The sequence below is a fragment of the Myxocyprinus asiaticus genome, chromosome 47, assembly GCF_019703515.2.
Source record: "Myxocyprinus asiaticus isolate MX2 ecotype Aquarium Trade chromosome 47, UBuf_Myxa_2, whole genome shotgun sequence".
NCBI classification, from domain to species: domain Eukaryota; kingdom Metazoa; phylum Chordata; class Actinopteri; order Cypriniformes; family Catostomidae; genus Myxocyprinus; species Myxocyprinus asiaticus.
Window position 1 is genome coordinate 1,019,731 of NC_059390.1, and position 24,114 is coordinate 1,043,844.

The 24,114-nt window shown below is 39.6% G+C and overlaps 1 protein-coding gene across 2 annotated transcripts in view; it reads right to left on the bottom strand.

The window, feature by feature from the left end:
* The window catches only part of LOC127436426 (glutamate receptor ionotropic, kainate 2-like), a 91,744-nt gene that overhangs the window by 44,137 nt on the left and 23,493 nt on the right, over nucleotides 1-24,114 (bottom strand). For both annotated transcript variants that reach the window (XM_051690550.1, XM_051690549.1), the window contains exons 4-6: nucleotides 11,929-12,110; nucleotides 9,643-9,696; nucleotides 5,701-5,874 (exon numbers count right to left, since the gene is read on the bottom strand). In XM_051690550.1, the coding sequence (XP_051546510.1) occupies nucleotides 5,701-5,874; nucleotides 9,643-9,696; nucleotides 11,929-12,110 (410 nt within the window). The remainder of the gene's footprint in view (nucleotides 1-5,700; nucleotides 5,875-9,642; nucleotides 9,697-11,928; nucleotides 12,111-24,114) is intronic.

Genomic DNA, 24,114 nt, shown 5'->3' on the forward strand with positions numbered 1-24,114 from the left:
CCACATAGGATGGGTATCGTATAACTATACCATTGAATTACTAAAGCAGCAGGGCAATTCCATGGAAATGTCAACCATACCATGGAGAAATGCCAATGCCTTGATGGGCATCATAACAGTGTTTCGGGGGTTGATGTCAGCAGGTTTCATGGCATTTTTGATGGTTTTTCCTCATGATGCAAGTGCTGCTTTCACAACTGTAATGTCTATAATGAAGAGATGTCATGTCCGTAATACTGGTTTTTCCCCATTTATGTGAAAATGACAATAAGTGGAAGTTGGATATTGCACGAAAATTTTCTGTTGTCTTGTCTCTATAGGTGTATATGATTATATATTCAAATGGTTTGATACGCTGGCAATGACTTATTTATATATGAAGTTAAATTTCACATTTTCACTGAAAATGTCACATCCATAACGGTGGAATTGCCCAGCACTGCGTTTCACTGTTAAAAAAACAAAAAAAAAACAACAACTGAAGAACTGGTCAAGTGAGCTTACAATACACCTATACAAATACCAGCGATCATTTGGAAAATCTGACATTACACATTCATAATCATGTGACAGAGCGCCCAGCAGCCAGTTCAGTGTGCTTCATAGGTAAATCATGTGTATATTCTTCAGTTTACAATAATGTTTATGCGTTTTCATATTTTATGTCTTTGTAACATTGCCAGTTGTATTTGTACTGTTATTGGTTATACTGATTTAATACTTTTTATTTGGATGAGAGCATTGTTTATTTTGCAGGGGTATTGCACAAACATTGCTCACTATATCTAAACATTGGTTACCCTTTTCAAGGGTACTGCACAACCGAATGCTCGCCCAACTCGGGGCTCAAATACATCAAGCATAGGTTACTCTTTTCAAGAGTATTGCACAACTGAATGCTCACCTAACTTGGGGCTCACATAGATCAAGCATTGTTATCCTTTTTAAGGGTATTGCACTAACAAAGCTCCGCCACCCTCATCTCCTTAAAAGCATCATTATCCTTTTCAAGGGTATTGTACAAACAATGCTCCACCACCCTCATACTCCTCAAAAGCATTGTTATCCTTTTCAAGGGTACTGCACAAACAATGCTCCCCCTCCCTCATACTCCTCAAGTGCCCATCGGGGCCCAAAAGCGTCATAAGCATTGTTATCCTTTTCAAGGGTATTGCACAACACTGCCACCATTTTCAGGGCTTGGACACACCACAGAGCAGTGTTTACCATTCTGTAAAGGTATTGCACAAACAATGCTCTCTCTCTCTCGCAAGGCTCAACATTTCATAAAGCAGTCTACACTTCTCAGGGTGTGGCACATTTAGTGTTCAGGATCCAGGGTCAAGTTCACTACTCAATCCAATTTGATGACATTTTGTTAAAATTGTGTTTAAAGTGTGTTTAAACTTGTGTATTGTTTAAATCGTTGTTTTTACAGTCATTTTGGGGTTTACAGCTTTATATTGTCATGAGAATATATAATAACCTTTACACAGAAAAGGTTAATAAGTGATTTTATTGCACTAGAATCATGTTAACACACATATTGTTTATGTCTTGTGTCTATACTTTTGAGTATTTTAACGTTTATGGATTGGTCCCATTGACTTCCATTGTGAGTGTCTCACTTGAACACAGATTTTTGCTTTTTTTAAAGAAAAGGAGGGACGAGTCGAAATTAATTTTTGTGGTAATCAACATTATGCCACAAATGCTGTCAACTGAGGTTAACTAGTATTTGAACCCAGAATATTTCAGTAAATATTATTATTTACTGTCTGTAAACCAAAAATGTAAGCAGTATAGATGCATATTGTATCTGATGGTAGTTTTCATTTTTATATGCCACATTTCTCAGACTTTAGAAGTGTGTTAAACATGTGAGGATGTAATCTACTGAAACAAATTAAAAGTGGTTTTGTCAATAGTTCAAAAAGAAGCTGCAAACAGTTTGCTCACTATAAACATTAGAAATCCCTTTTTAATCATTTTGATTACCATTAACAACAATTATGACATTATATAATGCTTAAAAGCTCATATTCACCATTGAAACCTGCTGTTTAAATGAACCCGGAGGTGTGTTTGCTTGCGTGAGTGCTAATCAGACCCAAATTTAAGTCATTATTCACAGATAATCTTCACCTCAGCAAATGTTTGCGTCTAGCCTGCATCCAATAGAATAGCCACTATCGCTGGATGTCAAGAGTTGTGTTTTTAATGTTCAATTGAAAAAACAACAACATAATAGTAAGCAAATAAAGATAGCATTTTCATTTTTGGGTGAACTATCCCTTCGAGAAAACAAATATTTTCTCTTCTTCCTCTGTGTGATTTGTGAGAGTGTCAGATATCGAGTTGATTTCTGAGAAACACATTTACATCTATGAGAAAAAAGAATTAATAACTGCTGTTGAATTGTGTTTCATGTCTAATCCCTCTCTGCAGTGATACAGTTATAAATTACAGCACACAGTCTGAAAAATGGACTGAAATCTCCATGGCAACCCTCATCCCATCACAGGCCTCCTGATGTACGCTAGCAACAGAGATCCACCATATGGGCAACGGTTTCCATGGTAACCCTGCATCACTGGCAGCAACAGTTGTGGAGATGACAGATAGAGAGACTTTCTCAAACATTGCTCTATCTTGTTTTCTTTACACATACACACTAAGTAGACTGTGATGTTGTAACTGTGTGTGTGTGTGTGTGTGTGGTCTGATATCACATCGAATATTTCATCTCTTTGTTTTTAAATGACAAGTAACAAACTGCATATGAACTCAGAGCCGTACATGCTGAAATCATATTGAAGGATAAGTAATCGTTCTCCAGCTAATGAATTCCATTATCTGAGCATCTGATTAGATCTGTAGATCAGCTTTACTCATGCAAATGAGGCCAAAGGAAGAATTCTCCCACAGAAAGTCATAAACATCTGTAATTCTAATGAGATGCTTCATCTGCCCTCACATCAGTTATTTATTATTTAGCCGAGTCCTTTATCTTCTGATATTAGTTCAGCCGATGAATTGATTTACTGAGCTGCAGATTTGAGTTTAAGAGAGCTCCAGGGAACATCGCAGATCGAATTGATATTTACAAGTCTGTGTTTTATTTGTTCTTTTGAGAAAAGATGTATTAGCTGAGAGATAGTTAGCATCCCAAGTACAATATACCTGTCTGAATCACAGATTGATTTTAGGTGAAACTGCTGACACAAACACACACAGCTTGCCTTTTAAGGGGCCGCTCACACAGGACGCATTGATGCGTTCAAAAACAAGTGAAGTCAATTTATTTATAATGCATGATTAAAAACAACAGACTGTTGACCAATGTGCTGTACAATAATCAGATAAGAATTAGACAAAAAATTATTTATAAAAATTCATCTTTCTTCTAGGGAAGATCACAGATTGCACATTAAAATAGAACAGAAGACATCTGCCTTAAGATGCATTTTAAAAGTGGAATTTCTCATAACTGGACATGCTCACGGTATGAAATGCAGCATTTCTTTGCATGCTTACATTGAAAAACAATTACGAAACAGCGGAGATGGATGCAAGAAGCACCATTAAACTATTTAATGAAATGCAAGTATATTTGTAATCAACATATCTCTTGATTCGTCTGCCAACTTGGACTGATTATATTTATTGAACTCTTTGCAATGCATTTGTCACCTCATGCATCATGACGATAACCAAACAGTTTTAATAAAACATTCTGTTGATGAAAATGTGGCAAGACGAAAATTATACTGCAAGATATTAACAATGCACTAACACGGGGCCTGGGTATCTCAGCGAGTATTGACACTGACTATCACCCCTAGAGTCGTGAGTTTGAATCCAGGGCGTGCTGAGTGACTCCAGTCAGGTCTCCTAAGCAACCAAATTGGCCCGGTTGCTAGGGAGGGTAGAGTCACATGGGGTAACCTCCTCGTGGTCGCTATAATGTGGTTCGTTCTCGGTGGGGCGTGTGGTGAGTTGTGCGTGGATGCCGCGGAGAATAGCGTGAAGCCTCCACATGCGCTACGTCTCCACGGTAACGTGCTTAAAAAACCACGCGCGGATTGACGGTCTCAGACGCGGAGGCAACTGAGAGTCACTACGCCACCACGAGGACTTAGAGCGCATTGGGAATTGGGCATTCCAAATTGGGGAGAAAAAAAACAAAAAAAACAATGCACTAACACTTATTTATTTATTTTAAAGGAAGAAAAATCTAAGCGGTGTATCTTTTAAAACAAACTTCATATCAGAAGCATGCCTACTGTATGACACCTTAAAATGCTGTCTAGGTAGTGTTACGTCCCAGGACGTATTTCTTTCTTTCTTTATTTCCTTGTTACATCTGTGGATGTAGTGGTTGACTGTATATTGATTATACAGTGTTTGTATGTTTTCTTTTGTCTTCCTTGTTTTTCCTTGTGTTCTCTCTCTTCATTTTCCCAACCAGATTAATTGACATCAGCTGCCAATGATTATGGTCAAGTGCTGAGCTGCTCTGATTGGTGGACAACATGGGGAACATGTGGATAAAGTTGAGGTGGAAAGTCAGCTAGAAGAGACTCCTTCCTCCTGCCCCAGCATGTGCAGCTTTGGTGTTTAGTGCTGTTGTAACTTGAAGTTGCACTCTATGATAAACAGTTGCCTTTTTTTTTTTTTACAATCTTGTGAGTATAAAATCCTGTGTTGGGTGTGTGCTTATTTCCACCCCTTAACATTTATGGAAGCAGTAGAGAGGTGGGCGCCATTTTTTGTTGTAAACCTTGTTTTCTCCTGTTTATGGCTAGATAGGGAGTGAGGCTAGACTTCTGTTGATCATTTTCTATTTCTTTATTTGTAAGGGTAAGCAGTTTGTGCCTCCCATCAGCTAGACTCCTTTTGTTTATTATTTTGGCCTGGTCCCCTCTTGAAGTCTTAATGCTTCCTTTTGTGTTCATAGAAGAAAATAAACTTAACTATTATTGTAATCTGTTGTGGTTGTTATTGGCTGGGACAGGAGTGAAGACCTCCATATACATTTCATTTAAATAATTTTGTTCTTTATCACTTGTTAGTTTTCTCCCCCCCACCCCTAGACGGGGAGGAAACGTAACAGTAGGCAGCTCACTAGGTTTTGCAACAAAGTCACTGTCTGTTTTCTCAAGCTGTGTGTAAAATGTTGAACGTTTTTCTGTTCCTGACGTCTTGTTTGTTCACGATCTGTGAGTGACGAAGTTTCCTTTGAACTAATCAAACACTTCACACCAGAGAGACACCACACACACACACTCACTCACTCACTCAAACACACACACACACACGTTTGTTCAGTCTCAGAGAGAAAAACAGAGCAAACGTCAAAAGAAAGCACAAAGATGGATAACAATTTTCAAACACAAAGATTCATTCCCACTTCAAGACTAAATCTCTGGGATTTAGACTCGAAAACGCTCCATAATAGTTCCAAATGCTCAAGCAGAGCACACACACACACACACACACACACACACACACACAAAGAAAAAGAAGCTACATTAATGGTTTTTATACTAAGAAAATGATATTAACTAAACACTAACCCTCACACAAACCTGCTGACATTATTAGATTTCAAGCTAAACACGAAATGGCCAGTTTATGAGTCCTCACAAGTCAATTTTGCACATAAAATTGTGGCTAAACCTGTGCACACACACTCACCGTCATGAAGCCGTCCAGCAGGCCTGAGTCTGGTTTGGGCGGCGCCTGCAGTCGCTCCATGGACCATTTCTCGATGATGGACGACACCTGCGCACTCTCCGTGTTCAGGATACGGAACCCAGTCATGTTTACTCCACTGAACCGATACGGCTCCATATCCAGAGCAAACAGATCCTGTACACACACACACACACACACACACACACACACACACACAGAGGCCCCTTAAAAGTATTTGTTCAGTCAGTGGTTTTCAAAGCGTGGAGTTCTCAAAATCTTGTTCACTTTGCCGTGGTGAGAATACACGCAGGAACACGCAATGACGTTTGAGTGCAATTACTTTTCCTCCACTGCCTTCTCCTTATACGATGCCAAATGTGTTTCTGCACCACACTTATGTAAACAAAGGCATTCTCAGAATCGAATGAGTAAAGGGAAATATTATCAGTGAATTAACACTAAAATTTTAATCTGTTCCTCACACAATGCTATCATATGACTTGAGAAGAGCACGGGAGATATGGACGACTTTTATGGTGCTTCTCTTTGACTCGAGGATGAGTAAATTTTGACAGAATGTTTATTTTGGGCGCGCTATTCTTTCAACATTGCTTCTGCAAAGCAGCATCAATTTTTATTCATTCCATTTTTGGATTAAAAAAAAAATTCCCAATTTGGAATGCCCAATTCCCACTACTTAGTAGGTCCTCGTGGTGGCGCGGTTACTCACCTCAATCCGGGTGGCGGAGGACAAGTCTCAGTTGCCTCCGCTTCTGAGACCGTCAATCCGCACATCTTATCACGTGACTCGTTGTGCATGACACCGCGGAGACTCACAGCATGTGGAGGCTCATGCTACTCTCCACGATCCACACACAACTTACCACACGCCCCATTGAGAGCGAGAACCACTAATCGCGACCACAAAGAGGTTACCCCATGTGACTCTACCCTCCCTAGCAACCAGCCAATTTGGTTGCTTAGGAGACCTGGCTGGAGTCACTCAGCACGCCCTGGATTCGAACTCGCGACTCCAGGGGTGATAGTCAGCGTCAATACTCGCTGAGATACCCAGGCCCCTCATTTTTGGATATTTTTTAAGTATACAGTATAACTAAAATGCAGAAACACTTTACAATAGAGCTGTTCAGCTTGTAGTCCACAAACCTGGAAAATAATTTTCCATGGGTTCCCTCTGGATTTTCCCATGGGGTTTTATAATGGGAGTTTTGGATTTATGAGTAAAATGAGATCTGTAGTAAACATTCCTACACGATACGTGGATGTTTTGTTCTACAACATACTATATTAAACATATTTTTATACCTCAAATGTGAATTTTGAAGCCGTTGCATACTTTTTTCAAATCAGCTTCAAAATTCACGTTTGAGGTATAAAAATGTGTTTAATATAGTATGTTGTAGAACAAAACATCCACGTATCATCAGTGGTAAAAGATGCTGGCTACCACCCCTGGAGTTCGCTAGTTCGAATCCCAGGGCGTGCTGAGTGACTCCAGCCAGGTCTCCTAAGCAACCAAATTGGCCTGGTTGCTAGGGAGGGTAGAGTCACATGGGGTAACCTCCTCGTGGTCACTATAATGTGGTTCGTTCTCGGTGGGGCGCGTGGTGAGTTGAGCGCAGATGCTGCAGTGGATGGCGTGAAGCCTCCACACGCGCTATGTCTCCGTGGCAACGCACTCAACAAGCCTTAGACAAGTGGGTTGATGTTCTCAGACGCGGAGGCAAGACCCGGATTGAGGCGAATCACTACGTGACCACGAGGACTTAAAAGCGCACTGGGAATTGGGCATTCTAAATTGGGTGAAAAAAACAAAAAAAACATCCACGTAACGTGAAGTAATGTTTACTACAGATCTTATTTTACTCATAAGTTGATAAAACCCCAAGGGAACACATGGTGAATTAGACTTCCGTGTTCGCCTACAAATTGACGTCACAGCTGAACAGCTCTATATGGCTCCCTTTGTTTGTATCAGTTAATGCATTAGGTATCATGAACATGAGCATCTTCACCTCATGAAGAGCATTTGCAGTATTAATTTTGGTTAATGTCAGTTTATAAAAATACAATTGTTCATTGTTAGTTCACGTTAAAGCTATTACACGGAATACTCGATTCTGGTTAGTCAATGGCGCCATCTAGTGGTCTGATATTGTTCAGTAACAACCGCACATCCACATATCAGACCGCTCGTGCGGGTATTGCGAATCATCGTTCCTGCTTATTGGATTACTGTGAGATCTGTACAAGTAAGCTAATAAAATAATTTCAATGTTTCATGTGTATCTATTTGGCAAGTAGTCTTGTAATAAGCTGGATAATGAGTCGGATGGTCATTAATTACAAAATAAACACCAACAGAACTCTGACACAAACCGGAGGTGGATTTCAGCTGTTTGGTGATTTATTTATTCTCACATAATTACATCATTTCAACACAAATCAATATTTTATGTCCATGTATGTTAGTAGCCGTGTAATAAGCGGGATAATGAGCAGTCAGCCAGTTGTTATCGCAAAATAAACACAGGGTCCTGATCACCCTTTCAGGATATATTTCTTTGTGATAACAACCGGCTGACTGAACATTATCGCTTACTTAATGTATACCGGTACAACTTTAAATATGTATTAGTATATGTTGAAATTAACATTAACCAAGGTGAATCAATTCTGTAAAAGTGGCATTCTTTATAAGTAATGTAGTTAACTAATGTTAACAAATGGAACCTTATTGTAAAGTGAAATTTTTATAAAGTATACAGAAAATTAAAAAAAAACAATGTAGGCCAAGTGACAGAGTTTACTCGGATTCTCATTATTCAGCAAAACAGTGAAAACTAAAAGAATGCGTGTGTAAGGGGGTTTAGTGGAAAGGAGGAGGCGAGAACCGGCTTGACAACTTAAATAATAATTTAATAAACAATTTAAACAAAACACACAACCAAAAACACACAGTACAGCTGCCTGTAATTCTCTCTCCCTCGAACTGTCGTCCCCAGCCGCCTTTATCCCTCGCGCGCCCCATCAGGCTGATTGGGGACCGGGTGTGTCTCATTCCAGCCCGGCCCCGCCCTTCTCGGCTCTACAGCGTGCATTACATAAGAAAACAGCAAAGCAAGTGTGATCTGTGCATCTCAAATGCTGCTCGATGTTTTCTCAGAACTTCACATTTCAGAGCCATTTTTGCAATTATTTACTCTTAACACTTTACTCTGGTGATGTTAAACAAGTACAATTTAAGCACAAGGTGCAAATTTGCTAGTACCAATAACACCAACGCCTGAAACGTGTTTAGAATATGACATCTCCTCCTCAGCTCCTGTGCGATTATGGGATCTCAGTGGATCATCCAGGTATATTTCACCTACGTTTCGTGAATACGGCATATTTGGACATTCTGCTCATTTGATGCACTACTTTTTGCATGCTCTATAGAAGGGAAGTATGCATATTCAGACAGAAGGAGAGAGAGAGACGTGTTGTGATGTTCAGGTGGAGTGTTTTTAAGAATCTCAAGAAAACAGCTGTTCAAGCAACACAAACACATCCTGTATAAATCTCTGAGGATACAGCAGCTGTCTCACTCTCAGAGCACAGACTGCCTGTCTCTCTCTCTCTTCAGTCAGTGAATCAAAGTCTCTCGGCTTCAGTTTGGCTGTAAGAGTCACGCAGAAGAACCAGGCGGATCAGAGAGGCTTTTTGTTCTGACAGCAAATCTGAGACGGGTTCAAAGTTCTTCTTTCAGAACTCTCAAAGCACTTTTATACAACACCAGATATCTTTAAAAGCAAGTTATGCAGTTTTACCAAGAATGTAAATTAGACCAATTTTCCTTATAAATGGCGCTTTGAGACAATTCAATTTTCGTTCCCATGAATAATGCAGACTTTGAATTTGTGTGTGTGTGTGTCTTACCAGTGTGGTAAAGATGTAATGGTAGTATTCAGTCACCATTCCCATTGATAGAGCCTTAAAAAAAAAAAAAAAAAAAAAACACTTAAAAGGTGATTCTTACAAAAATATGAGTCATATTTCACCCCAAACACAAAACAATATAAAATAATAATTATTGAAATTAATTTAAAATATCAATAGTTATTTTGTATTAATAATTAATTAAATAATACAAAAACGAAGCCTATTTTAAGACCATTACTTTTTCATTGTAACACTGTAAATGTAAAAACAAAAACAAATTGTCGTGCTAAAAATAGGCTTTGTTTTCTTCATGCAAGATGTAATTTCATATTTTCATCTTCTAATTCCAGGTAAAATATAACCCAGACATGTTCTTGACAGGTTTTGTGATATTCACCCACAAATAAACTTTCAGAAGTGCATTTGGAGCAGCGGTACAAGAATACAAGACAAAAACGATTGAAGTTCATCCGATCATCAGAAAGACCCTCATCAGCGAGCTGCGTTTAAAAAAAATGAGAAATCTTCATCAGAGCTGCAAGTTTAATCAGAGATCTTGAAGCCCTGCGGTCAAACCATGCGTTTAATTACACTCCCATTCTGCTCTGAGGCCTTTGTAATAATGTCCCGTTAATAGAATTTCTAACAGTGAGATTTAACATATGAAATATGACTGGATGAGCACTCATCATTCATACTGGTGATGAGAAGAAAACGAGTTCTGAAAATGATCCGTCCTGATTCAAATGAGGACAGCGAGAAAGAGTTGAGGCAGCTGAGATTCGTCTTCCGCCACCCAGATTAAGGCGAATCACTACACCACCACGAGGGAACTGGGAATTGGGCATTCCAAATTGGGAGAAAAAGGAGAAAAAAAACGTTTTCACGAATTGCACTTAGGAACGTTCTAACGAACTTCTTACAACTTATCCTAAGAACTTTCTTTATGTTTTTCCTTAAGAACATTTTCGTGAATCCGGCCGCTGGTTCTTTAATATGGGTCAAATTTGAAGTTAATAATTATTTCAATAAAACAATTCTATAAAATTTGTTTTTTTGTGTGTTTGTTTAGATGTCACAAAGTCTGGTTCAATACCAAAAATGTGATGTATAGTTTATAGTTTTTAATTTTTTTATTTTTTTATTTGGAATGCCCAATTCCCAATGTGCTCTAAGTCCTCATGGTGGCGTAATGACTCGCCTCAATCCGGGTGGTGGAGGACGAATCTCAGTTGCCTCCGCGTCTGAGACCGTCAATTCGCGCATCTTATCACATGACTTGTTGAGCGCGTTACCACGGAGATATAGTGTGTGTGGAGGCTTCACGCTATTCTCCGCGGCATCCACGCACAACTCACCACACGCCCCACCGAGAGCGAGAACCACATTATAGCGACCACGAGGAGGTTACCCCATGTGACTCTACCCTCCCTAGCAACCAGGCCAATTTGGTTGCTTAGGAGACCTGGCTGGAGTCACTCAGCACACCCTGGGATTCGAACAGCGAACTAGCGAACTTTTAGTTTATTCTTTAGTAAAAACTGGTCAAAAATATCCAGGAAGACAAAAAATATAAAAAAAATAAATAAATAGTCAGAAATGAGATCTCTTTTTATCACAGTTGTTTCTTCTAGACAGCAATGAGATTAAATAGGAGATCAAATAGAGACTTGAGACTCCCAATAAAAAAAAAAAAAAAAAAAAAAAACCTCTATAATGTTTCACAAGAGATCTCAACAATGTCTCAAACTGCGCTCCGATTTGCCAAAATACTAAAGTCTTTAAATTAAAATATTAACAGTTTTCATTGAATTCTTCCAAGAGAAAACGATCTAAAAATGATCCTAAAATTCCTTGGTAGAAATAAAACACAGGTGAGTCAATCGTTGGCAAACAACAGTTATTTATTTGTCATCCCTCCTTGTTGTAGAAATGATGTCACTTCCTGGGTGTCCCAATTTTATGTCATGAGGGGAATTAACTAATAATAAAACAGTTTATATTACAATGAACTGAATATAATTTCGAAACAACTCTGAGGTGTGACAGACCTAATTAACCATTTTAAGAGTTGCTACAGACATCTGATGTGTTAAATACTTGCTACTGTGGTTATTTCATGGTAGATAACAGTTTATCAAACATATCTAAAAGTTCCCAACCAATATTTTTGCCTCTAATGCTTTAAAAAAATGTGGAATGAGATTGTATTTGTGGAAAAAGCCCCCGGTGCTTGTTTTAGAGAGCTGGAGAAACTTTCTGAAGAGGATTTTATACAATCACCTGTTTGAGGATCCACGCGGCCATCTCATGACTGCAGTCGAAGATAACATGAAACTCTTTGGATTTCTTCATCTCTTTGAGCAGCGGTTTGGCGTCCTTGGTGTCAACGGCAAGCTGTCGGATCTTCAGCCGGATGTTATATCTGGACGGAGCTTTAATGAGCTCCTGCAGACGGATCAGACCTGCGGGACACACATGACACAACACTGACGGAGCACTACAACAGATCCATATCGGACAGCATGTGCCACAAACACACAAAGGGAGTACACCAGGACACTTACACCACAAAAAAATATTTTTCATTTTCTGTTTTAAGAGATATCAGTGTAAGAATACAGAGCTGTGGTTCTGTACTGGTGGGTCGCAAACCAATGAACAAATGCAAAAAATAAAATGCAACTAATTACACAGTACAAAATAAATAGACTTATTAACATTTAAAAGGAGAAATTGCTGCTTTTATGCTTAAAGGCTGTGGGCACTATATATTAAGAGCACAAAGCATAAAGTCGGTGGGCATGGCTATGAAGTTTTGGTATTTTTGTGCAAGCATGCGCTGAGTCTAGGCGCAAGTGGGTTTGGTGAAATTGCACGTGCAATGCACTAATAGTCTGGATCAAGTGCAATTTAATTCTGAGGTTCTTCTCCGGTTATTGCACCTATTATATAGTCCATTTCCTCAAACACCAGCGATATAAACAAAGACAGCACATTCAGAAGAAGTTAGTCATGTAAATGGACTGTATGCAATGAATTAGAAGAATAGAAATATGGACTTGCGTACTTTTGTGCATTAACTGCGTCCTTGTTGAATGTCAGGCATATTTCTATGACAGTGACCCGCTCATTTTATACGCATTGAAAATGTGATTCTCGTCAGGATCTGGATGTATGCTCCGTTAAATATACAGAATGTAAGTATTATTTTATTTTTTATTTTTTATCCCCAATTTGGAATGCCCAATTCCCAATGCACTCTAAGTCCTCGTGGTGGTGTAGTGATTCGCCTCAATCTGGGTGGCGGAGGATGAATCTCAGTTGCCTCCGTGTCTGAGGCCGTCAATCCGTGCATTTTATTACGTGGCTTGTTGAGTGTGTTACCGTGGAGACGTAGCACGTGTGGAGGCTTCACGCTGTTCTCTGCAGCATCCATGCACAACTCACCACGCACCCCACCAACAACGAGAACCACATTATGGCGACCACGAGGAGGTTACCCCATGTGACTCTGCCCACACTAGCAACCGGGCCAATTTGGTTGCTTAGGAGACCTGGCTGGAGTCACTCAGCACGCCCTGGATTCGAACTCGGGACTTCAGTGGTGGTAGTCAGCGTCTTTACTCACTGAGCTACCCAGGCCCCCGAGAATATAAGTATTATTAATAAATTTAATAACTGACACACAAATCATGGCTGGTATTAACAGTGATTGTATTGGCTTGTTCTTCACATCTACTGGTCGAACAACTAAATTAATAAATTGAAACACGAAAAAATGTAACCAAAAATATTTCTAAATTCAAATTACACTTCAAATTAAACAAAAATATAATCAAAATAATGAAATTGTAAAAATAAAAAAAATAAAAAATAAAATAAATATATATATATATATATATATATATATATATATATATATATATATATATATATACCATTTAATATTAACATAATAATAATAATAATAATTAAAAGATTTATGAGATTTTTGTTAAACTTTCTAGAGGTCATGGTTTATTTTTCATTCATAAAACGGCTATAACAGTGATCGTCAGAGACATAATTTAATGTGCCACTATATTTTCAGAGTTTGGACATGAACTTTATCACCACCTGCTGGTGGAATCTCCAAACTGCAAATGCAGGAACTGAGTTTAGACTTTGTGCTGAAAATAGACGTGCTTCTAAAACATCTTAGTGCAATGAGCGATATCTCAGGAAAATAGAAAATTGTGCTTTGTGTCACTTCATTAACATACGTATAATACACACACAGTTTGCGTGCACACACACACAGATAGTGCAAACACTCCCACACATGCCCACTTGCGCCTTACACTGACACGAAAATTTCGCTTAGAATAAGCACTCACGAAAATTGGATAAGATGTAGCGAACTGTCTTCGCGTTGCACTGCGCTTAGCGCACTCACAAAAATAGAGCGCTGTGTGTCCAATCAAATTAAATTTGAAATTATTTCTTGCATACAGAAAATTCAGCCTATTTTTTGGGAAATGTAAAGGGATAGTTCACCCAAAAATGAAAATTCTCTCATCATTTACTCATCCTCATGCCATCCCAGATGTGTATGACTTTCTTTCTTCTGCAGAACACAAATGAAGATATTTAGAAGAATATTTCAGCTCTGTAGGTGCATACAATGCAAGTGAATGGTGACCAGAACTTTGAAGCTCCAAAAAGCACATAAAGGCAGCATAAAAGTAATCTATAAGACTCCAGTGGTTTAATCCATGTCTTCAGGAGAGATATGATAGGTATGGGTGAGAAACAGATCAATATTTAAGTCCTTTTTTTACTATAAATCTCCACTTTCACTTTCACATTCTTCCTCTTTTGTTTTGGCGATTCACATTCTTAGTGCACATCCCCCCCCTACTGGGCAGGAAGGAGAATTTCTAGCAAAAAACGATTTAAATATTGATCTGTTTCTCACACACAAATCTTCATTTGTGTTCTGCAGAAGAAAGAAAGAAAGTCATACACATCTGGGATGGCATGAGGGTGAGTAAATGATGAGAGAATTTTCATTTTTGGGTGAACTGTCCCTTTAAGATTTTTTGCATTGTTTGTGACAATATTTTTATAATAATTAAGGCTAAAACAGTCAAATCTACAGTATACATTAAAGACATTTGAAAAGTACCAAAAATAAGTGACGAAGGCCTGGTACAAATTTACCAATTAAGTTTTAATGAGACATTCACATAACAAAAAGAAAAAAGGTGAAATGTGTTTGTTTTAATAAAAATTAACCATTGGGACATGAAAGTGCCTGAAGTTGAAAAAACACCCACAAATACTTTATTTAAATAATATATAATTGTTGTTTTTTTTACACTACAATAATGAGAATTTAAGGAAAAGAGGTTAATTGTAATGAAAATAATGTCACAATGCAAATAAACATAGGCTTCATGTTCTTTATGTTAAATATAATTTCTTATTTTGTTTTCTTTAAGTTTAGGGGTAAAATATGAGCTGGACCTGTTTTGGTAAGATCCACTTGTAAATATTTCATCCTCCAGTCCTCGATTGTCTTCACAACCTGACAGAAACAAACGGTCTTGTGTAACTGAGTGTGTGTGTAAGTGTGTGTGTGTGAGTGTGTGTGTCTGTGAGTGTGTCTCTGTGTGAGTGTGTGTGTGTGTGTGTCTGTGAGTGTCTCTGTGAGTGTGTGTGTGTCTATGAGTGTGTGTGTGTGTGTGTGTGGTCTGTGAGTGTGTGTCTGTGAGTGTGTGAGTGTATGAGTGTGTGTGTGTGTGTCTGTCTATGAGTGTGTGTGTGTGTCTGTGAGTGTGTGAGTGTGTGAGAGTGTGTATGTCTGTGTGATGTGTGTGTGTGTGTGTGTGTGTGTGTGTGTGTGTCTGTGAGTGAGTGTGTGAGAGTGTGTATGTGTATGTGTGTGTGAGTGTGTATGTGTATGTGTGTGTGAGTGTGTGTCTGTGAGTGTGTCTCTGTGTGAGTGTGTGTGTGTCTGTGAGTGTGTCTCTGTGTGAGTGTGTGTGTGTCTGTGAGTGTGTGTGTGTCTATGAGTGTGTGTGTGTGTGTGTGTCTGTGAGTGTGTGAGTGTGTGAGAGTGTGTGTGTGTGTTAGAGAGCATGTGTGTGTGTGCGTGTGTGTGTGTGTGCGAGTGTGTGTGTGTGTGTACAGGTTTTGCTATACTTGTGAGGACATTTCTGGTTATGAGGACCTTTTGGGTGGTCCTCACAAGGGAAATAACATATTAAACGATGTTTTATTGAAAATGTAAAAATGCAGAACGTTTTTTGTGAGGGTTAGGTTTAGGGGTAGAGTTAGGGTTAGGGGATAGAATCTATAGTTCATACAGTATAAAAATCATTATGTCTATGGAGAGTCCTCATAATGATAGCTGCACCAACATGTGTGTGTGTGTGAGTGTGTGTGTGTGTGTCTTTAGGCAGCCTAAAGTGATCTGATGGCATGTGTGGACATGTCGCCCCGCTGGGACGCGTCTCATTTGAGCAGAGCATCTTGGGATACTCAGAGGGAGGGGCCGAGCAGAGCCTTCAGATGATCTTAACAACGGGTAACTAATGGTTGCCTGGCAACCGCCTCCATCACTACTAGAAGTGAGATTGAGGACATTAGCAAAAGATACCATAAAAAAAACAATAAATCAAAACTTTCAACACACACACACAAAAGCTGTCCATAGAGTTCAAGCTGTATTTAACCTGGAATATTCCTTTAATGTATCTCTAAGACTCCAGTATTTTGCTCTGATGTGTTATAAATCTCATGTTCGAATGCTGTTATAAATGAAAGCAATGAGCATCTTTACAGTGTTCTGTTTGAATGTCAACACTCCACACTTTCAACACAAACCTTGCCGTCTCGCTCAAGTGCTTTTTCCACACAGTCCTCCAGAAATGTAGAAATATTCCTCTGGCTGTGTATTTATGAGCACAAGTGTCATTTGTGCATGCGAGCAGAAGCTAATCTCCTTTTACACATCACACAGCAATTACAAACAGCTGCCAGTGTTTTCTAAAATTTTGCTTCCACGCTTCAGGTCACTAAAAAATACTGAATAGAGTTACAACTTTAGCGTCACAGTAGCTGTGGAATATGTTTTCCAACAGCATTTGCCAACAGCATGAGCCGCTGTTGAATATGTCATTAAAACAAACGATTCCAGCTCCTGGTTTGATTCAATTTGCATGATTACAGACGAAATGCTCGGAAAATGTAATAAAATTCTTGCTATTAATTAGAAAAGACTAAGGAGGTAAAAGCAGCTACAAGACTCATAGCAAAAAGAGAGAGAGTGATATTTTCAGCATCTTTAAAGATCACTACAGAGGAGGAAAACAAAATGAGTGGATAGTTTAGTCTTTATTATAATCGAGCTATTGCACAAATTGATCACACTCGAACAAGCTTGTAAATGTAGTTGATTATGTAATACAAATGTTAAAATGAGTAATGCATTATAGTAAAAGTGTTTAGATGTCATAAGATAGCATTGTGTGAGGAATAGGGTGAAAACGAAGAGTTTATGAACTAATAATCTGCCGTTTTACTCGTGATTTGTGTGAAAGTGAATAAAAGTCGTTGTTGTAGCGCCTCTAGTAGAGGTAGACCGATATATCGGTTTTACCAATTAATCGATGCCGATAGTCGCTTTTTAGAACTATCGGTTATCGGTAAAAATCTATACCGATAGTTGCCGATAGTTTTTCTTTTTTTTTATTCCTCATTTTTTATTCCTCATCAATCTTTGCATATACTTCATCTGATGACATATATACATATATATATACACTATATTGCCAAAAGTATTCGCTCACCCATCCAAATAATTGAATTCAGGTGTTCCAATCACTTCCATGGCCACAGGTGTATAAAATGAAGCACCTAGGCATGCAGACTTCTTCTACAAACATTTGTGAAAGAATGGGCCGCTCTCAGGAGCTCAGTGAATTCCAGCGTGGTACTGTGATAGGATGCCACCTGTGCAACAAGTCCAGTCGTGAAATTTCCTCCCTACTAAATATTCCACAGTCAACTGTCAGTGGTATTATAACAAAGTGGAAGCGATTGGGAATGACAGCAACTCAGCCACAAAGTGGTAGGCCACGTAAAATGACAGAGCGGGGTCAGCGGATGCTGAGGCGCATAGTGCGCAGAGGTCGCCAACTTTCTGCAGAGTCAATCGCTACAGACCTCCAAAGTTCATGTGGCCTTCAGATTAGCTCAAGAACAGTGCGTAGAGAGCTTCATGGAATGGGTTTCCATGGCCGAGCAGCTGCATCCAAGCCATACATCACCAAGTGCAATGCAAAGCGTCGGATGCAGTGGTGTAAAGCACGCCGCCACTGGACTCTAGAGCAGTGGAGACGCGTTCTCTGGAGTGACGAATCACGCTTCTCCATCTGGCAATCTGATGGACGAGTCTGGGTTTGGTGGTTGCCAGGAGAACGGTACTTGTCTGACTGCATTGTGCCAACTGTGAAGTTTGGTGGAGGGGGGATTATGGTGTGGGGTTGTTTTTCAGGAGCTGGGCTTGGCCCCTTAGTTCCAGTGAAAGGAACTCTGAATGCTTCAGCATACCAAGAGATTTTGGACAATTCCATGCTCCCAACTTTGTGGGAACAGTTTGGGGATGGCCCCTTCCTGTTCCAACATGACTGCGCACCAGTGCACAAAGCAAGGTCCATAAAGACATGGATGAGCGAGTTTGGTGTGGAAGAATTTGACTGGCCTGCACAGAGTCCTGACCTCAACCCAATAGAGCACCTTTGGGATGAAATGGAGCGAAGACTGCGAGCCAGGCCTTCTCGTCCAACATCAGTGTCTGACCTCACAAATGCGCTTCTGGAAGAATGGTCAAAAATTCCCATAAACACACTCCTAAACCTTGTGGAAAGCCTTCCCAGAAGAGTTGAAGCTGTTATAGCTGCAAAGGGTGGGCCGACGTCATATTAAACCCTATGGATTAAGAATGGGATGTCAATTAAATTCATATGCGTCTAAAGGCAGATGAGCGAATACTTTTGGCAATATAGTGTATATATATATATATATATATATATATATATATATATATATATATATATATATATATATATATATATATATATATATATATATATATATATATATATATATACATACACCATACATACAAAACTATATATACAAAAACTATACAAAACTGTTCATCTGGTGAATATAAAGGCTATAAAAAGCTTCTAATTAGGGATGCACTGATCCGATACCTGGATTGGTATCAGCTCCGATACTGAAGCTTTTAGACGGATCGGGTATCGGTCCGACGAGCCCGATCCAAATCTGAAACTGTGTGTTAGTCATGTTCGTTGCTGTCAAGCTCAAAAAATGACATAAAAGAACCATTAAAACACCATTGAAGTAGTTCATATGACTCATGCATTTTATTCAAAGCCACTTGAAGACGGGCGATAGCTCTGTGAATCACAAAAGGCTGTTTAATAAGTAAATATATAAAATGCATGCACAGCTCCAGTGCAATATTTGAGCGCTACTCATGAACAACATCTCAAATGTAGATGCTCAATAGTTCGGTTCACTTATATGCATTTAGAACAGCACCAGAGGAGAATTTTACCAGAATTTGAATAAGAAGCGAATTAAACTACTGTGAACTTGCCTACAAACAGACACATACAGGACTTCCTGGAGAGTTCAGAATGTCAAAATAAAAGCGTGAGGGTTTTAAAAGTTAAAGGTGTCACGGAGAGACTCACGGAGGCAGAGATATGAACTCAGTAGCAGGGCTTATTGAACAGATGATTGAAACAGTGATGTAAACATTGTGAGTAAATCCAGTTGAGCAGAGTGGCAGGTGAGTAATATCCAGACAGGGTATAGATACGATGAACAGATAACTCACAACAGTCTTATGATACTTGCATGCAATAATGAAGACACAGGTATGTTTGACATGGTAGAAAGGTGTGGAGTCTCAGAGATACTACTGATGAGAACAGACAAACAGTGTGAAAGTGGAGTATATATGCAGTCCTTGATTAGCCACTAATGATATGCAGGTGCATGTAATCAGAACTCAGGGGAGAGTGAGCTCTGTGACGGCAGTGAGGAAGAAAGAGAGAGAGAGAGAGACCGGTGGATCCGTGACAAAAGGTGCACTATTGAGATATATTACTATATATTACTATTGTAATATATTATTATTATTATCACTTGTTTACAAATTAATCATATTTAAGTTGAATGGGTTCCAAAAAATAACTGTGTGAATGAAAGTGAGCTGATGCCTTACAACTAAATTGAACAAAAAAGAGATCTGAATCCTTTAAAGTCCAGATACAAGTTGAGAAAATTTTGCAAAAAAAAAAAAAAACCTATACATTTATATTGAAATAATGTGTTTCTTTACCAATTAAAGAGCACACCCAATTAGTTCCACACAATAATGTAAAGATATTCTAAACCGATTATGCAAAAGAACAACACTGGTATCGGATCGGGATCGGTATCGGTATCGGCCGATACTGTGATTTCCGATATCGGAATCGGATCGGAAGAGAAAAAGTGGTATCGGTGCATCCCTACAACCAATCAGCCACAACATTAAAAGCACCTGCCTAATATTGTGTAGGTCCCCCTCATGCTGCCAAAACAGCGCCAATACGCATCTCAGAATAGCATTCAGAGATTATATACTTCTCACCACAATTATACAGAGCGGTTATCTGAGTTACCATAGACTTTATCAGTTCAAACCAGTCTGGCCATTCTCTGTTGACCAGAACTGCCGCTCACTGGATGTTTTTTGTTTTTGGCACCATTCTGAGTAAATACGAGAGACTGTTGTGTGTGAAAATCCCAGAAATACTCAAAGCAGCCCATCTGGCACCAACAAGCATGCCACGGTCCAAATCACTGAGATCACATTTTTTCCCCATTCTGATGGTTGATGTGAATATTAACTGAAGCTCCTGACCTGTATCTGCATGATTTTATGCACTGCTGCAACACGACTGGCTGATTAGATAATCGCATGGACGATTGTTGGTGCCAGATGGGCTGCTTTGAGTATTTCTGACAAAGTCTACGGTAACTCAGATAACCGCTCTGTATAATTGTGGTGAGAAGAATATCATCTCTGAATGCTATTCTGAGATGCGGCTTGGCGCTGTTTTGGCAGCACGAGGGGGACCTACACAATATTAGGCAGGTGGTTTTAATGTTGTGGCTGATCGGTGTATACTGTACAGCATTGTAATGCAGCCAAGTCTCTATCATTTCAAAATAAGTGTCCCAGGTGTATTCCGGGCTTGTTTATAGCTAAAAGTTCTGCATTATGCACCAAATCCTAATTTTTTTGGTTGTTATTGGGATTTTGGTTGCACAATAAACTGCTTTTGGGATTTTATTCATTTTGGCCTCAATGTCTGTGCCCTTCATTGTACGGAAAGACTAAGTACTTTTTTATAATTCTTAAAAAAAACCAAAAAAACTACTGGTCAATTAATTGGTTATCTGCCTTTTTCCTTACCTTAGTTATCAGTATCGGCAAAATCCACTATCGGTCGACCTCTAGACTCTAGTGTTCATTTCAGCAATTCAAATCAAAGAAAAAAAACAATTGTCGTGACTTGCGCTTCTTCTAATGACTTTTACCTTAGTGAAAAATGTACCATCAGAATTTTATCTAGGATGCCTAGAGTTTTCTTTATTCTCCAGAACTCTCTGTGGCGACACATATGAGGAATATTATTACATAAAACTACCATAATTCAGGAACAAAATCACGATGTGTGCTCATCTTTTTATGACAGCTTCACTGACTCATATATGATCTCATATATGACACATTTTTATGGCTGATAAATAATCTCAGTTTACTCGCCATTGGTAGGTGTGGCAACAGTTCATTTTGGACTGAAATTTTGTCAAATTTAAAAATACACTGCGCTGGATACTACTGTTGTGATGACTGATAAATGAATCAGAAGAAATATCAACACCTTGATGCATTTTTAGCACAAGACATTTTTACACAAAATGTAATTAAAAATACAAAATAATCATATTTGTTTCCCGGGTAATCACTAGAGTTCGACCAATAGTGGATTTTGCTGACAGCGATAACTAAGGTGGTGGAAAAGACCAATAACTGATTAATTGGCCAAAAGTTAAAAAAACATTTATAGACTTTCCTTAGACGTGCACAAACACTGAGGCTAAAAGAGTCCAAAAATGAATAAAATCCAAAAAGCAGTTTATTGTGCAAACAAAATCCCAATAATAACTAGTAAAATTAAGATTTTGTGCATAGCATGGGACTTTTAACTATAAACAAGCCCAAAATACAGTGGGGGCTTTTTTTTAAATGACAGAGACTTGGCCTTGTTTCAATTCTCTGCATGTAAATATTAATCAAATTAAGCTTTTTATAGCCTATATATAAATTATAAATAAATAAAATAAATAAATAATAATAATAGAAAAAACATTGGCAACTATTGGCATAGATGTTTGCAGATAACCGATAGTTCCAAAAGGCAACTCTCGGGACCGATTTATCGGTAAAACCGATAATAATAATAATAATTTTAAAAACTATTGGCAACTATCAGCATAGATGTTTGCAGATAACCAATAGTTCCAAAAGGCAACTCTCAGGACCAAATAATTGGCAAAACCGATAATAATAATAATAATTTTAAAAAACTATCAGCAATTATTGGCATAGATGTTTGCAGATAACCAATAGTTCCAAAAGGCAACTCTCGGGACCGATTAATTGGTAAAACCGATAATAATAATAACTTTAAAAAACTATCGGCAACTATCGGCATAGATGTTTGACGATAACCAATAGCTCCAAAAAGCAACTCTCAGGACTGATTAATCGGTAAAACCGATAATAATAATAATTTTAAAAAACTATCAGCAACTATCGGCATAGATGTTTGACGATAACCGATAGTTCCAAAAAGAAACTATCGACACCGATTAATCAGTAAAACCAATATATCGTCTACCTCTATTCACTGGATGCCACTCGCTGAATTAATCATGCAACTGTTTGAAATCTTAGGCCATGTCCACACTAATCCGTTTTCAGTTTTGTAACATCATCATTTTCCAAAGTATGCGGTAATGGAGAGCATTTTCGAAACGTTCTGTTCCCTATCTGTCACTCACTCGATGTTGTGACACTAGGGGTCACTCTTGGGAGCTCCAAACACCTCTGATTTTGAAAAAAGGCCAATGGGAATTTGCGAGTGGAATTTGCATGCCACTTCCCCAGACATACGGGTATAAAAGGAGCTGGCTCGAAACCACTCATTCAGATTTTCTCTTCGGAGCCGAGCGGTTGTGTTTAGTGAGCTGAATTACTCTGCCGATCCATTCACCACAAAAAGCTGTTGGATTTACAGCACATTACAGCGGCTTCTCCCCTTCTTGCACTGGAGAAGTGCAGAGAATGCCCCTGGGCACTTCAGCAGCTAAAAGAGTATATTCTTCCTACTGAAAGAGTATGTTTTCCCTTCTAAAAGAGTGGCATTAACAGAGAGCGTCTTTTTAAAGATGCCTCTCCGTTTGTGTGTATTTCCTGGTTGCGGTCATTACCTCTCCGCTTCCGATGGCCACGATCGCAGTATTATGTGCTTGGGAGCTGCCCACGTGGAGACAGCATTCCTGGATGGGTCATGTTCTCACAGCGAGAGCGTGACCATGGCAACGTTGCGGTCGCGGTTTTTCCTTCGTTAGAGGGAAAGACCACCCCAGCAGCCCCCCGCCTCGGTCCTTCTACCTACAGGTTTGAGGCCGCGTCGGTTAGCACTGGGGGCGATTTGGAGACCCCAGTGGGAGCCACTCTGCCGGGTAACTCCCCACGGACCTCCCATTCTCCAGTACGCTCTTTGACCCACTGGGATGAGACTGCCGGCTTGTCTCAGGGTGAGTTTGCGATCTCGTTTCGGCCGATGAGCTCTCGATTGTAGCATCGGAGAGTGGGCTGCCAGTCTGACTCTGAGGACTCGACTGGGCTCCCACCTTCGGGTGCGGTCGCCCATTCGCAGACTGATGCGCAGCTGGCAGCCATGCTTGCCCGGGCGGCTGCATGTATCGGGCTGGAGTGGAACCCTTAACCCCCCCTGAACCCTCACAGCCTGACGATTGGGTCCTGGGCCCGGAGCGCCGCTCACAGCCATGCCCCGCCCTGGTCCCTTTCTTCCCGGAGGTGCATGAGGAGCCCACGAGGTCTTGGCGGGCACCTTTCACTGCCTGGACCCGGTCTCTGAGCTCCTCCGCTCTCCCTACCCTCGATGGTGGGGCTGCCAGGGGGTACTCGGCGATTCCCCAGGTGGATAAGGCGGTTGCAGTGCCCGCAAAACGGCGCCACCTGGCGGGGCTGCCTGAAACCCCCGTCCAGTGCCTGTAGGGTTACATCGTCTCTGGCGA